The following is a 16417-nucleotide window of genomic DNA, read 5'->3' as shown; positions in this document are numbered from 1 at the left end:
ACACGGACATGTGTGTGAGAGAGACAGAGAGACCTCTCAACTGTCCAGCCTTTTGCTTCATATCTTTGGCATATTCCTCATAACATTTGTAATTTCCTTGCAAGTCACTTGGATGATCTGAGGATTGAAGTCATTAAATAATGACATGCATTTGTGTTTCAGACTTCTTATCCTTCAGAAAAATACATGCTAAGACAAATCCTGTTTTTCTAACAACGTTCTAAGTTTATAGGAGAAATATTTAAAATCTGTCTCTATTTTTTGGGCCTTTGTCCCCAGGCTTTATCCAGATTTTTTGCGCTGAGAGGTTGAGAGGTATGGTCCAGCTTTTCACTTCATATTTTCAGTCTGTTCTTCATAAAATTTGTGATTTTCTGGATTTTTCTGGCAAATCAGTGAGGGCTGAATTCACTAAATAATGACAGGCATTTGAGATTCAGATTTCATACCCTTCAGAAAATTCATACTAATACAAGGCCTACTACTATTCTATTATCTTTCTACGTTTATAAGAGTAATATTTAAAAATTGTCCTTATTTTTGGGCCTGTGTCCCACTTCTTTGTATGGCTTTGTCAAGATTTCTTGCTCTGAAGTTGAGAGGTATGAGTGTCAGAGCCATCATCGCCATCCAGAGACATTTCAAAATGTGACATACTTGTTGCACCCCAGTCCCCATTGTACTGGCTCTGGATGCGTCCAAGCAAGGCAAGGAGCAGTTATGCAGTGTAAGTGTGCAGAGTATTCCCCTATCCAAGGTAGACCACAAGTACGACCGTGGTTTTTCATCTGTCCTTGATTTTGCAGAATATTCTGGTTTTCTGTCATATTTTTATACTGCTGATTTATGCTTCTTATTATTCAGAAAATACATGCTGTCGCAGTGCCCTGATGCTCTGTGTTTAAGTAGCAATGCTTTAATGACCAAAGGTAAGCTTGTCGGAGATTGTAAGAAGCAAGAAAGCCTTAATAAGCATACTGTTAAAGAATTACCAACATTGAAAGCCTTTTCGTTGTTGCCATGGAGAGAATATTTGCATAACTAGGTAACGTATAAGCCTTAGGTATTGAAATGCATATGACAGTATTTGTAATAAAGGACAGGATTACAGTATTTTCAAAAGCTCATTAAATTTGTTGGAGACTTGTAGTCATTTTTGCAGGCTTTACCCGTAAACTAAACAGAATGCCAATCTATCATGTGTGGTCCAAAACTTGTGCAGTAATCCTTTAAGCAATTTATCTTGAGCTTGTTTCTTGTTGGCTGTTCATTTTTTACTTTGATCATGTCTTCCCCATGAAACAAGTAGATAGTTGTTGTCAGGCAGCAGGTCTTTTTTTGGATAAGAAACATTTTTACAAGTGGTGGTATCACAGAGATTGCTACTTTCAGCATGTTACTTGGTAATTTTATAAAGCTGAATATAAATTATAATTAGAACTGCAGTGCAAGGAGAAGTGGTTTGAGTTGAGTGCTGCTTGTTTTTTTTATACTAGATTTTGACTGGCATTCCAGTAATGTATTTAAAAAGTAATTTATTTTTTCATGCTTCACAACCTTTGCGTTTCCAACTAGATATTAAGTAAGTTGTCATGTAGCCAATGCATTGAAATATTTTTTTTCTACACTTCATTTTGTCTTGATTGGACTCTCGTAATGATGGTTTGGCACCCAGGGCAGTGTATTTAATTAAAGTTCCAGTTGCTGTGGTTTTGAGCATAGCTCCACCCCTTTATAGCTGGCCACACCCGTTCCAATTGGCCACACCCATTCAACCATCTCCTGCAGCCCCCCTTTAATTTGAAGTCACCAGCCGCCACTGTCTTTCCCTATAGAAAAGCTAGACCTGGAAACAAATATATTAGCTAAAAAATAGAGAACATCTAAAACAGGTGCTGAAAAGGGATCAATATTTGGAGGAAGAAACCCATAAGACAAAACATTTCCACTTTCCATGGTAATGTTTATGAACAGACTACTTCTGAGAGGTTGTTAGGATCCTGACGGCTTCAGAAGACAGGGATGCACATCACTGACCATTATTACTGGAACTGGAGTAACCAAGCAGTGAAGTGATGACCTGGGTGAGGCTTCCTGGAGAGGTGCAAAATCATCCTGCACCAGATTTAATATCCAGAAAAGGTTCCCTGAGACGTGGCCTGCGAAGGGGAAAACAAATCCATATGGGCCAGAAAGGGGCTCACAGGATGATAGAGGCCTTGCACTTGATTGCTTTCTCCAAGAATCTGGGGATCAGGGTAAAGGTGGCAAACATGAAGATCAGGAGGCTACTGCTGGAGTACAGCATCCTTCCACGACTGCTCCTTTCTTCTTCTTCTTTCGGCTTTTCCCGGTTAGGGGTCGCCAAAGCAGATCACCTGTCCGCTCATGATTGGCAGTGGAGTTTTATGGTGTCGAGTTGCCAGCCCGGCGCCCAACCTTCCACAGAAGGCACACACACACTCACACCTAGGGCCAATTTAAAGTGCCCAATCCTCCTACTGCATGTCTTTGGGATGTTGGAGGAAACCGGAGCACCCGGTGGAAACCCACACGACCACAGAGAGGACCATGCAGACTCCGCACAGAAGGCACCCCAGCCAAGGATTGAACCAGGGAACCACTTGCTGTGAGGTGACAACACTAACCGCTGTACCACCATGGCCGCGGAATTATGACAAAGTAGCAGCTGTAGTTGGTGTAGTGTAAGGAAGCAAAAAGATCACAGCATGGGACAGCCCCAACGGCTGAGAATTTGCTTGGCTATTGCTGCACTGAGGGACCACTTGCGTGACATACAGAGAGATCTGCTGAGCCTGACAAGGCAACTGAGACCTCCAGGAATTTGCATTTCTATGACAAAGCAGTGAGAAGCCATCAACCATTGTCAAATACTCGCTGCTCCAAGACAAAGGGGTAGGATTTAGTTCTTTGCTGAAGTACCAAACCACCGTCATTCTCTGTTTGGATAGAAATCTCTCTCAGAGGAAGGCAGTCCTGAAGTTCCTGTAATACAAGCAGGACTGCCTGCATTTCCCAGAGACTGTTAAGAGTGGTGGCCTCATCAGCAGTTCATAAACCACAGACCATCTTCCCACTGTAATGATCCACCCCCTCCACCCTAGGAAGGAGGAGTCCATAGTCACAACTATTACCAGGTAGAGGAAGAACAATGAGCCTGTTGGAATGAATAAGAGGCGAGTCCAACCACCTCCACAAATGTATCCTGCATGTACAGGCTATCAGGATTAGTTTGGACAGAGGATGCAGAAGACCAGTCATTTGAGAGACCTTGTTCTAATTTCTTACGATAATGTGCAAATTGAACCATTAGTGCTGATGACACCATTAGCTCAAGAACGCTGAGAACTAGAGCGGCAATGGGGGTGTAGCCTGAACAGTTAGCACCACCCACCTAAAAGTCTGAATCCTCTTACAGGAAGTCTGAATCCTGTCTTACAGGAGGATAACTGTGGATTCTGTAGCGCAGAAGTGAAAACTTATGAAGGGAATCTTCTGGGTTGGTTGAAGACTTAACTTCTGGAAGTTTATGGAAAATTCCAAGGATAGGCACAGACTGAGCAGATAGCCTGGGTTCATATCACATTATCGAAAGCCGATAATGTCGAACGCTAAAAATAGCGAAACTGCAGAACATTGAATTCTTTCCTAGGGAAAGAATTTGGTTGTCCGTTTCTGTGGCTTTGCTATTTTTAGCACTGTGGTGGAAAGTTACAAGGGTTCAGGTAAGTGTGTGATTGCGTGGACGTTAGGCTTAGGGCGCGGGTTACGTGGGTTAGGGCGCTGGTGAGGTGAGTGTGCAACAGTGACGGACCTTAGGGTTAGGGTTGGGTTTAGGTAGATAGTAGTGCTTGTGTAGTTTAGTGTAGGGTTAGATGTATGACTTTAAGTTAAGTGTGTGGATTGCTGTTTTTTTGGTGTGCCTGCGTTGTGTGAATGTGTTTTGGAATAGTGAATTGTTTCCCTGGGAAAAAATTTGCTGTTCTGAATGTTCGATATTGTGTGCTTTAGATTATTTAGGTTCGATTAAATGGTGTTTGGTGTTTTCGGCTTTCGATGACGTGATATAAACGTGATAGCCCATAGCCTGTATGAGATTCCATCACCAGGGCAACTAGGAGTCAGTCATCCAGGTATCGGAAAATTTTGAATCCCTGAAGACACAAGTGAGCCTCTATGACACCCATGAACTTGGTACCGGCCTTAGGACTGTAATGAGATCAAAGGATACGACTCAGAATTGATAATGGCTGGATCCTAGTCAAAAGTGAAGGAACCTCAGTGAGTCTTTTTCAAGCCTGATGTGTAAGTGTCTTGGAGATACATCCAGTCATTTGCTCTTAGAGCAAGATCAACTACACTGTGACCATCCTGAACTGCGTCTTCCATACATACTTGTTTAGGTGGCCAAGGTCCAATACAGGTCTAAAGTCATGATTTTTCAATGGAATCAAAAAGAATCTGGAATAAAAACCTGACCCTCGCTCTTTTGGAGAGCAACAAGGTGATCTCTCTTTCTGCTGCTTTTGCCTGACTGGGTGAGACATCTAGCACAAGCTATTTCGGTTCAGGTATGTTGAAAAAAATGGTATACAATAGCCAGAGGATATGATCCCTTTGACCCAAATGTTCTGCTTGATGGCTTCCCATGCAGCTGGGTAAAGAGAGAGAAATGACCCCCACTGGAATGCCAACAAAGGAGAGTACTCAGGCAGCCCAGTTAGGGTTGCCTGTCAGAAAAGGGCCCATGACATTTCCTGGTTTTGCACACATCCTCCGCCTCTGGGCCTGCATCTGTTAAAGGGTCCCCCTTTGCCATGACTGCCCTCAAACTGTTGATACTTAGATTTCCTAAACCAGAGTAACCTGGGCCCCTTTTGGTTCCTACTGTATGATTTTTGAAGGGCCTCAAACTTCACTCTGACGGCAAAGACCGTCTTGTTTGCACTTCTGCATTTTCTTTTTCACCAATAGGCTAAACAGCAAAGATCCATCAAATGGGGCACCGGTGAAGGTCAGCTTAAAGTGTTCATCAAAGTCAAATAACACAGTGTGAGCTAGGCCTAGAGTTTCAATCACACTGGCTCCAGATACCATTTGACGCATGGTCCAAGAGATATGTCGGACACAGTTACTATGCGTGGTTCCATCAGTTTCCTGGAATCCTACGTCAGAGACACTTTCAGAGTAGTTAGGGCCTGCTGAGGCAAATCCTTCTGGAAGTGATTCACTTGACGGGCATATATCAGGACCCATAAGGTGAAAACTTTCTCCCCACTTCCTTAATCTATCACCTATGAGTCTGTTAGGACAGACAGAAGCTGAATCACTGTTCGGTTCTTTCTTGCTTGCTACTGCCACAATGATGGAATCATCTAAAAGGGACTTTGTCCACTGCTGCCTGTCCTTGGGGAGGAAGCTAATGATCTTACCTGTTCTTTTTGTAGCATTGCTTTGCATTTGTCTGGTTCCTGCCATGACCTCCTAAATGCCAGATTAATTATACCAAATGCAGGAGGGACCAACTTAGTAGTAGATGGGGGTCAAGGGAAAGGCCTAAAAAAGAACCTCTTCTGCTGCATAAGCTTCAAATTTTTGCCAAAGGAGGTGTCTTCAACAGGGGACTGGGGGAACCCTTTTGATCATCCGTGTCATTATCTGATGTGGCATGGGGAGTCTGTTTGCCTCATCTTGCACAGCACATTGGGGAGGGGATATAACCGGACACTTTAGAGGATGCTGTGAAGCAGTAGTTTTGAGGCACACAGCTTGACTCTGACCCTAAAATATCCAATGAAAAGAAAGAGAGAAGAAGCAGGAGTCCTGGAGTGGAGTTGAACTTAAGGAAGTCCATTTCCCTATCTGTAGAAAGGTAATCTTCCTTCTCCATAACATGGAAAGCAGTTCCCAAGTCTTCCAGATCTAACTGCGCCACCTCAGCAACTGGATTTGTTCCACCCAAAGGAGAAAAGGTCTGCACCAAAGACTCAAATACTGAAAATCTCGGACAGCATCCATGGAGCCATAAGTGACAACTACAAAAAATGCATCAAGGTCTCATCAAATCTTTGATCCTGAGACTGCCCTCACCCAGAGGGCATCAGGGTCGAGTATGTTGGATCCAAAATCCCTAGTGTCTAGACTGGAGTCAGAGTCAACAACAAGGGGATAGGTCTCGGGTTGAAGATCAATGCCAATACCACCAGAGCCAAGATGTGCACTAGTTAAGGAGCTAGCAATTAGGGCACAGGAGCTATGCCAACTGCCTTTGGTGGTGAAGTAGATGGCATGACTCCCATTTCAATTTGTGTCTTCAGGAAACTGCTCATCAGATTATTCAGGTTTGTTTCTCACTTACTCTTGTAGGACCAGAATGACCTCAATGAAGTAGATGTGTGTCGAGAAGGGAGGAGTGGGGGTTTCCTTGGATTAAGGTTGTTTAGACTGTCTTCATAAAGAAATGTTTTGAATCAGTAATCTCAGAAAGCTACAGTGGATGAGTAGAGGTTGCAGTCCTGGCCACTGGGATGCCAAATCTTGGCATTTTTGGTGCAGAAGTGGGCTCAAAATCAATGCTGTGCCTTTTTCTAACTCATTATCTCTAACCTTAAACTTATCAGCAGGCTTTTCAGACTTGGAAGCATCTAGATCAGAGGGCAAAAGCCCCTTAAAAATTAACTTATTATTTTTTGTCCTACAATGCCCTGGAACCAAAGACTGAACAGATGTTAATTTCCAGACAGATGGGCCACCCCCAACTTACTATGCACAAATCATGAATGTCTGGGGGGGGGGGGTACATTGTGTCCAGGCTAGATGCACATTTAGAAACTCACTTTTTCATATGAAAAATAAAGATAAAAAGAACACACACACAAATGCACAAACCAGTATAACATCAACCAACATAAATATCCAAGGACAGTGCTAAAAAGACAAAAGTGTGTTTTTTTAAATATATCACCCAATTGCAGGGGGCCACAATGGAAAAAGGGACAGACTGAATGAATAGGATCTATGGAAATCTTAGTGAGGGATGACACCTGCTTTCTTTCTTAGGGGTGTACTTTCCTAACAATGACTTTGACCTTTGTTAAGGGTAAGAAAATGGGAATAAGAAAAAAAAATGCCCAATGGCATAAACTGATCGAGCTTCAGCGGAGGCAAACTACAAGTGACTACAGGTACAAAATGGTGATGCTAAAACTGCACAGACAGATGTCTACTTTATACAGGGAATACCACTGATGTCATAAAGGGCAGACACCCACCTGGCCTGCAGGGAAATGAGTGCTGTTGGAAGCCAGGTCAGACCTCATGCTTTCTGGAACAGAAGTCCCAACGCAAATAATACTGTAAAAGTGAGCTATACAGAAAATCTATTTCTTTGAAGTACTTTGTTCCCATGTCTGCTAATCATCACACCTTGCCTACACTCTACCTACTAATTTCCCCTATTAACAGAGTCCGGGTGGTGTAAACAAAGCTACTTCACAAATAATGTGGATGAAAACAGTTTTAAAACCTTCTTATAACTTCATCCTGGTGGAACATACATCACAGGTTCATATGCAAGTACTATGCCAGCTGTCTTGGTAGACCATTTTAAGCCTAGCCAATTTCCCTTGATAAGAATCAAACCCTGTTACTCTGCTCTGTAAGGTAACCACCTTAACCATTATGCCAACCATCAACCCTACTTTAAAACCATGCAATTCTCAGCACACCATGCTTACTTTGTAAAGCACACTTCAGGACTTTGCTAAAGCATTAATTATAAAAGCATTGCATCTGTGTGTTCTCAGCACTCCATTTTATATTTTATAAATACCCTTCCTGACAGTCTGACTCGTACTTTTGAAAATTAAGATTTTTATGTTTATTTTATTGGGGGGGGGGGGGTGAGAACAAAATGACAATCTTTACTGATAACAAATATTAGTCATGACACCACAACAGTTGGGGCACTTCCATCGTGCAAGCCCATTACATCTGCAGTCTCAGATGCTCACACTCCTGTAACTATATGTCCCTTTTTCCATATTCAATTGCACCAAGGAAAAAAATAAACTACACTGTTAAACCAGTCCAGGTTGTGGTAATCACAGTCAGTAATCAAAGCACAACAGTACCTTCTAACTCACCCAATTTGAGGAGCCAGCCTTCTCGGTCAGGGTTGAAAAATGTGTGTGTGAGGTCATTCCCATCATCCTCTGGGATTTTAAATGGCTCATTTTTAATGCTGTCATACAAGTTCTAAATAAAAACAATAATGTTTAATTATTAAGCTGTTGTACAGTGAAATTTAAGTTAATGTTGCTAAAGTTGTAAAACAATACATTAACAATAATACTGTATAAAAGAAATATCAAAATAAAGTAGAGTGGGTAACAATGTAACATTATATATACACAAATCTGAAGCCACTATCACAGCATTTATGCATACGTCAACTCTACTGGGCCAAGTCACTGGCCACAAATCCAAAGCTGTGTTCCCAGCCACGTTGAGCAAATGGCATTTAGCACTCTAGACAGCAGTATTTTCTATTTAAAAAGGAGAGAAAGTACAGCTGCGGAAGTAAACTAAAAAAAAAAAAAAATGTATGTACTTACTGTAGCAATACATCCATGTTGGCTGATTTTCATCCGGTTCAACATATAGGTTGTTACATCAGACCTCGGCACAGAATGTGAAGCTTCTTGGTCCCAAGGCTCAGACTGCTCCCCTACCCATAATTCCCTCTACTCCACACCTTAGTATCACAGACTGAGGTTACTCCAACTAGAAAAATAATTAATAACTATACTACTATAATCAAAGTTACATACTAACAAGACAGGTAATAGACAGGACTGAAAAAACAGTCAGATAGGACTACTCACAGACAGGATTTCGATGAAAAACTACCTGGTCACCAAGAAGCCATTAAGTGAATTTGGAAAAAGGAGAGGAAAAAGGGAGGGAGGTTTAAACGGATGAAATGTATCCAGGACTATTTGCAAGCTCCTGAGCCCCCCAAGCCTTTCTGTGTTGGAGGGAAGCCTTCTAGCTTATCAGTGGGAGTGGTAAGCACTAGGTAGCCTATCTACCACAGCAGGAGTGGTTTCTGGCCCAGAAATTATAGTTTATTGGCCGTTTGGGAAGCTCTTCCATCTCTTTCAACCTTCCGATTCAAAAGCCTGTGTTTGTGCTCGTTTCCTGCCTTTCCTGTTACTAGTCTTGTCCAGGTACAGATTTGCTGTATCCAGGACTCTGTGTAAGCTTCTGAGCCCCCCAAGCCTTTCTGTGTTGGAGGGAAGCCTTCTAGCTTGTCAGTGGGAGTGGTAAGCATCAGGTAAGCCTATCTACCATGAGAAGAGTGGGTTTTGGCCCATAAATTGTAGTTTATTGGCCGTTTAGGCAGATTTCCATCTCTTTCAACTTGCTGGCTTAAAGGCCTGCATTTGCACTTGTTCGCCACCTTTCCTGTAACTAGTCTAGTCCAGGTACAGATTTGCTGTATACAGGACTCTTTGTAAGCTTCTGAGCCCCCCAACACTTTCTGTGTTGGGGGGAAGCCTTCTAACTTATCAGTGGGGGTGGTAAGCATTAGGTAGCCTATCTACCACAAGAGGAGTGGTTCCTGGCCCAGAAATTGTGGCTACTGGCCGTTTGGGCAGTTTTTCCCCCCATCTCTTTCAACTTTCTGGTTTAAAAGCTGCACTTGCGCTTCTTTCCCACCTTTCCTGTTACTAGCCTAGTCCAGATACAGAGTTGCTGTATCCAGGACTGTTGGTAAGCTTCTGAGCCCCGCAAGCCTTTGTGTGTTGAAGGGAAGCCTTCTAGCTTATCAGTGGGAGTGGTAAGCACTAGGTAGCCTATCTACCCACAAGAGGAGTGGTTGTGGCCCAGAAATTGTAGTTTATTGGCTGTTTGGGCAGTTTTTTTTTCCATCTCTTTCAACTTTCTGGTTTTAAAGCCCAAGTTTTAGCTTGATCACCACCTTTCTCGCAACTTGTCTAGTCCAGGTACAGATTTGCTGTATCCAGGACTGTTTGTAAGCTTCTGAGCCCCCAAGCCTTTGTGTTGGAGTGCAGCCTTCTAGCTTATCAATGGGAATGGTAAGTACTAGGTAGCCTGTCTACCACAAGAGGAGTGGTTCTTGGCCCAGGAATTGTAGTTTATTGATCATTCGGGACGTTGTCCATCTCTTTCAACTTTCTGGTTTAAAAGACCACATCTGCGCTGGTTTCCCATCTTTCCTGTAACTAACCTACTGGAAAGAACTAGAAAGCCTTAAACTGATATAAGCCTTCTAGCTTAAGAGAGACTTTGGAGTGATTGAGTATCAGTTTCCTGTATTTTCTTTCTGTACTTAACTGTTTTCTGCCTAAATGTTGATTTTCCAGCACTTACTAAGATGTAAAAGCTTGTTTTTTTCACATATTGTACTTATTCGACTGCCTGCACTTTTAAAAAAAGTTTTTTGTTTAAATAAATTGTTTAACTGCTGTAGGCTACACACTAAAGTGTGATAGCCTTTTCTGATCGCTTGTAGTCGTTTAAAGCTGTTTTAAGTGTACTTTTTACTGTTTTTGCCTTATCTTAAAAAAAATGTTGTTTCCCACCTTTCTAAGCTAATATGGCCCAGTTTTCAGGCTAGTGCTGAATTCAGGGCTGTTACAAGTTTCTGAGTTACCCATACCTTACTTGGATAGAGGGAAGTTTCTCTGTTCACATGTGAGAAAGGGGAAAGTACAGTTGTGGACACTTACCATAAATGTAGAGGTTAGAGTGTATTCACTGTTGCAGTCATAACAATTGGGTAATCCTGCTGGCAGGTTGCCCACAGCTGGCAGGAATTCCAAAGTCTTGGGTCCTGCGTCGGCTGCTGTCACCCCTTCCCTGACATCAGGTGGTCAGGGGTATAAGAAAAGCAGCCGATGCCATTTTCTTCAGTTTTTTTTTGCCCCAGATGTCAGGTGCCCCCATAAAGGGTAGCCAAACTTTATATATATATATATATATATATATATATATATATATATATATATATATTCAGAAATACATCAATATAAATTTTACCTTCATCTGTAAGTAAATACACCACACAGGTAGTACAAATCAGAGAAGGAAAGATAAGATCCAAAAGAAAAAAGGGGGAAGGCGGGTGGGTAACCTGGACTGCAAGAGTGAATACACTCGAACATCTACATTTATGGTAAGTGTACACAACTGTAATATGTTCTTCGTGTTTCACTGTTGCAGTCATTACATTTGGGTAGAGTCCCAAAGCTATGGTTGGGAGGCTGGAACTAGACAGCAGTAGGAGCAGATGACAATGCTTTGTAAATGTGTGCACTGAACTCCAAGAAGCCACCTCTAAAATGTCTCTGGTGGTTACTCCCTTGAGAAAGGCTGCTGAGGTGGCTGCAGCTCTGGTGGAATGAGGCCTAATGCCCTTAGGCACTGGCTTGCCATGGTTTAAGTAGCAGAAATAAATACAGTGGTCTAACCACTTAGAAATAGTCTGCTTTGAGATAGGCTTTCCTTGTGATCCCGAAGCATATGCCACTAGTAATTGCTATGTCTTCCTGAAAGCTTTAGTTCTGTCCAAGTAGAATCTAAGCTGTCTGTGTACGTCCAAAGAATGCAGAATTCTCTCTCCCTTGTTCTGTGGATTTGGGTAAAAGGTTGGCAGATGGACAGCTTGGTTAAGAGCCACACTGGACACCACTTTAGGCATAAATGTTGGGTTTGTCCTCAGGGAGACCCTGTCTGGATGAAAAATGATGAAAGGTTCCACAGTCATGAGCGCCTGTAGCTCTGAAACTCATCTTGCAGAAGTAATTGCTAAGAGCAGAACTGTTTTCTAAGATAAAAACTTCATATCCACAGTAGCAGCTGGCTCAAAAGGAGGCAGGGTGAGCTTTTCCAAGACATAGTTGAGGTCCCATGCAGGTATTGGTAGTCTTCTTGGGGGCCTTACATTTTTGGCTCCTCTGAGGTACTGCCTTAATAAAGGGTGAGAAAAAAGTGGCGGCTCTGTATTGTAATGAGCCGAAATGGCAGAGGTATGAATTTTAATTGATGAAAAAGATAGGCCTTTGTCCAGCATCTCAGTTAAGTATTGCAAAATCTGAGGAATATTTGGTACCGCTGTATCAGTTCCTTGTGCCTGGTTCCAGGCACAGAATCTCTTCCATTTTCCAGCATAAGACATTCTACTACTAGGCCTTCTGGCTTCCAGAATGACATCCATCACAGCTTTACTGAGAGGTGTTTTTTGTATCACTACATTATCCGCCATGCTGCCAAGATTAATGTCCTGAGTTGGCTGTGCATGATCTGACTGTTTTGCTGGGACAGTAGTCAAGGTATCTGAGGTAAGGTCCAAGCTGGGTATAGAGATAAGTTCCTTAGTATTGGATACCAGTACTGGCATGGCCAGTCTGGGGCAATCAGAATCATCTTTGGCTTCTCCTGTCCTTTAAGAGCACCTTGGGGAGGAGAGACAGTGGAGGAATGGCATATACTGATAGTTTTTTCCAGCCGAAAGATAGGGCGTCCACTTTCCATGCTTGTCTGTGATAAGTCCTTGTGCAGAATCTTTTTAGTTGGTAATTGAGAGGCGAGGCAAATAGATCTATGTCCGGGCATCCCCATTTCCTTGTTATCATCCTGAAGACTTGTGGATCCAGCTTCCATTCGTGGGGATCCATGAGGTTTCTGCTTAGTTCGTCTGCCAGAGTATTTTCCTTTCCTGGCAGGAATTGTGCCTGCAGATGTACTTGGTAAGTCAAAGCTGTGTCCCACAATGTCATGGCTAATCTGCAAAGGGGGCAAGAATGTGTGCCCCCCTGCTTGTTTATACACCACATGACCGTGGTGTTGTCTATCAGTAGCTGTCCTGGATGAAGTAGGTCCTTGAAGGCTATCAGGGCATTTTGAACAGCTAACATATCTTTTTAATTGATATGTAGATGCATTTGGTTCGAGGACCATGTGCCCTGAATGCATATTCCTGCCATGCGGGCTCCCCAGGCATAGTCTGATGCATCCGTTGTTAGTGTCTGCCTGGCTGGAGGTAATGTGAATGGCTGTCCCTTGTTCTGGTGACAAGCCTTTGCCCACCATCGAAACTTCTGCTGCAGGCAGGGATTGAGAGTAATGACTGTGGCAATGTTGAGTCCAAACACTTTTTAGGTACCATTGAAGTTTCCTCATATGCAGTCTTGCATATGGAATTAGTAGGATGCAGGATGCCATGAAGCCCAAAGCCTGCAGAATTTTTCTAGCAGATAACTGGGCCTTTCTTGCCAACATTTTGAAATAGGTAGTCAGTTGCCTTTGTTTGTCTGGCGTGAGATAAGCCATCTGGGCAGTTGTATTCAAGCTTGCACCCAGGAATGTTATCTCTTGAAAGGGTAATAGTTTTGATTTCTTTTTGTTGACTGTGTACCCTAGGCATGCTAGAAGTCTTTTCACAAACGCCAGATGTTAAAGAAGAATGTCCTTGTCCTCTGCTTGAGTGAGACAGTCATCCAAATAAGGATATATTTGTATTCCTCTTTGTCTGCAGAATGCAATTACTGGTGCCAGGCACTTTGTAAAGACCCTGGGTGCAGTAGAGAAGCCAAAAGGCAGTGCAGAGAATTGGTAATGCATTGAACCAGCCTTGAATCTTGGGTATCGTCTGCATGATTGTCTGATTGGAACATGCAGGTGTTCTTCTTTTACGTCTAAAGTCACAAGCCAAGCATTCTTGCCCAGCATGGGAAGAAGCTGCTGCAAAGTCAACATTTTGAATTTTGGAATATCCAGGAAAATGTTCAGAATAGGTAGGTCCAGTATTGGCCTCCAGACTTTGTCCTTTCTGGGTACCAAGAACAGTCTTGAGTAAAATCCTTGTCCCTGCTCTTGCTCTGAAACTTGTTGAATGGCCCCCATGTCCATGAGGGATGAGATTTGTTTTCGTGCCTCTGCCCATTGATTTTTTGGCAGGTCTGGCCACCCGTTTGCCTTTGGCAGAGTATGGAAATGGAACTTGTAGCCTTGTGGCACTATGTTTAGAACCCACTGGTCCTGGATTATGATGTGCCAATTTTGTGCTGCCAGAATATAAGTGCTTGGTGCAGGCGGGGGGAAGTCATTGTGACTGTTTTCTGTATGTTTGTGATCTATCTTCTCCAGCTTTGGAGGTAGAAGCACCCCAATGCTTGGGCCTATAAGAACCTTGCGCCTGGGATCTGCCCCTAGGACATCTGGATCTGCCCCTTTGAGGTCTGTCTGACACAGGAAAGGACCAATTTTTTTGTAGGCCAGTGTCTACTAAACCTAGGTGGCTGTACTTGTAAAAAAATCTTTGACAGTTTGCATAGATTTAGCTTTGTCCTCCATTTTCTTTAACACCTCTTCTGCCTTAACACCAAAGTATCATGCTGTAAAGGTGCATCTAGTAATTTAACTAGAACATGATCAGGCAGATTTTATTCCTTTAACCAAGCATGCCTCCTAATTACAGAACCCGTAACTGCGGCCCTGCAGGAGGCCTCCAAAGAATCAAAATCACACTGCAAAGTATGTTTTCCAACTTGTTCTGCTGCATACAATAAATCCTGCATTTCCTTGTTTTCTGCACATTCAGAATTTAACAACATTTTCTGTTTAAGCAATTCCATGACATGTTGATGTTACTTAAGCATATGAAATTGACAGTTTAAGGCCCTTAAAGCCAAAGTTGCAGATGTGTAAACCTTTTTTCCCCATCTATCCAGTGCCCTTGAATCTGTCAGAGGGGGTAGGGTTTTTTGCAGTGGAAGCCTTAACTCCCTTTGGACCCTGTGAAATAGTTTCTGGGTCAGCAGCAGGGTTTTTAAAAAGAAATTTGTGTGAGTCAGTAACCCTGTAATATGTCAGGCTTAACAGGAGCTGGGGGTAAGGAGTCAGGGGTCAGACTAGACTCCGAAAACACATCTACAACGTCTAACACAGGTGGAATGGCTGGAGGCCTGTGCAGAGGTAGTAAAAGGAAATCTCTGAGCCTCTTTTTAGATTCTGAAAAATCTTGGCTCTCCCAGTGGAAATGCTCCCTCATGGTATGCAAGGTTTCCCCAAAGGAATAGTCCTCAGGAGGAGATGCTGAAGGTATAGATTCTTCAGCATCAGAATCCTCATAGGGGATAACAGAGTATTCCTGATCAGAAGAAATAGAAACCTGATCTGAAGAATCATAGTTAGTGTCTTGCCTAGGCCTCTTATCAGGAGGGTGATGAGAACCCCTATCAAGGTAATCAAGTCTTCGGCCATTTTGAGCATCTGTTTTTTGGGCATAGAGGCCTGTCCACATGGCTCTTGAGTTTGTTTCCTTGCTTTAGAAGGTGCTTTAGTCTTTGCCTTTGAAGCTGAAGTTGTTTTAATGTAAATATGTTTAGGTCTGAATACACTCTCAGAAGCCAGTACCTGCTCAGCGGCTCCGGACCCATCTGAGGGATTCGCGTCCGAGGCTCCAATACCTTGAGTATCCAGCAACATGGCCGACTCCACGTGGGAGTCCGTAGCGGGCGTCAGGGGCTGCGAAAGCGCCTCACTGAGAACGGCGAATTGGCGACTGGCTTAGAAGCTTCACCGTCGGTTTTGGGCCTCTGTTGGTTTTCTCTATCCTTTTCGTTGTGTTTTTTTGTAAACTCCAGTAGTCTGATGACTATCCGATGACATTTCAGGATAATTAAACCGGCATCCAAAAAAGTTTAAAGCAAAATCATACCGACGCTTAATAGTGCGTTGGTTAAATCTAGCAGAAAAACGACAACCAGTAATGTTGTGATCAGGGCCTAGGCAAGGAATAAAGTAAGAATGAAAATCCTTATGAAGTATTTGCTTTCCACAAGAAATACAATTATTAACTTTTTCTGACATCGGTCTGGAGCAAGAAAAAAGTTTCCCCAATGGGGTACTTAGCTTTATTGAAGACTTCGGATCTGAAACTCGAACACGAAAATCTCAGGAGTCTGCCGACCGGCACTTGCAAACTGCTTCTGCTTCGGGCACCGCGCAGCAAGAAAGACTGAAGAAAATGGTGTTGGCTGCTTCTTTTATACCCCTGACGACCTGACATCAGGGAAGGGGTGACAGCAGCCGACGCAGGACCCAAGAATTTGGAATTCAGGCCGGCTGAGGGCAACCTGCCAGCAGGATTACCCAAATGTAATGACTGCAACAGTGAAACACGAAGAAAGTACAGTTTTGTACCTACCATAAATGTAGATGTTAGAGTGCTCATACAGCTGCAGTCATCACACTTGGGTTATCCTGCCGTCAGGCGGGTTCTCGGTGGGCCGAATTCCAAAGTCTAGGTCCGGTGTCGGTTGTCGTCGCCTCCTCACTGACGTCAGTGCAGCAGGGGTATAAAAGA

The 16417-nt window shown here is 43.1% G+C and overlaps 1 protein-coding gene across 1 annotated transcript in view; it reads right to left on the bottom strand.

Moving 5' to 3' along the window:
- Positions 1-16417, bottom strand: part of CYTH2 (cytohesin 2) — a 1422969-nt gene that overhangs the window by 762478 nt on the left and 644074 nt on the right. The window contains exon 8 of the mRNA XM_044079709.1: positions 8166-8277. Within this exon, the coding sequence (XP_043935644.1) occupies positions 8166-8277 (112 nt within the window). The remainder of the gene's footprint in view (positions 1-8165; positions 8278-16417) is intronic.

Source organism: Protopterus annectens, chromosome 1.part1 (genome assembly GCF_019279795.1).
Source record: "Protopterus annectens isolate FY-2018-M chromosome 1.part1, PAN1.0, whole genome shotgun sequence".
NCBI classification, from domain to species: Eukaryota; Metazoa; Chordata; order Ceratodontiformes; family Protopteridae; genus Protopterus; species Protopterus annectens.
This window is presented reverse-complemented; position numbering and strand designations above follow the sequence as displayed.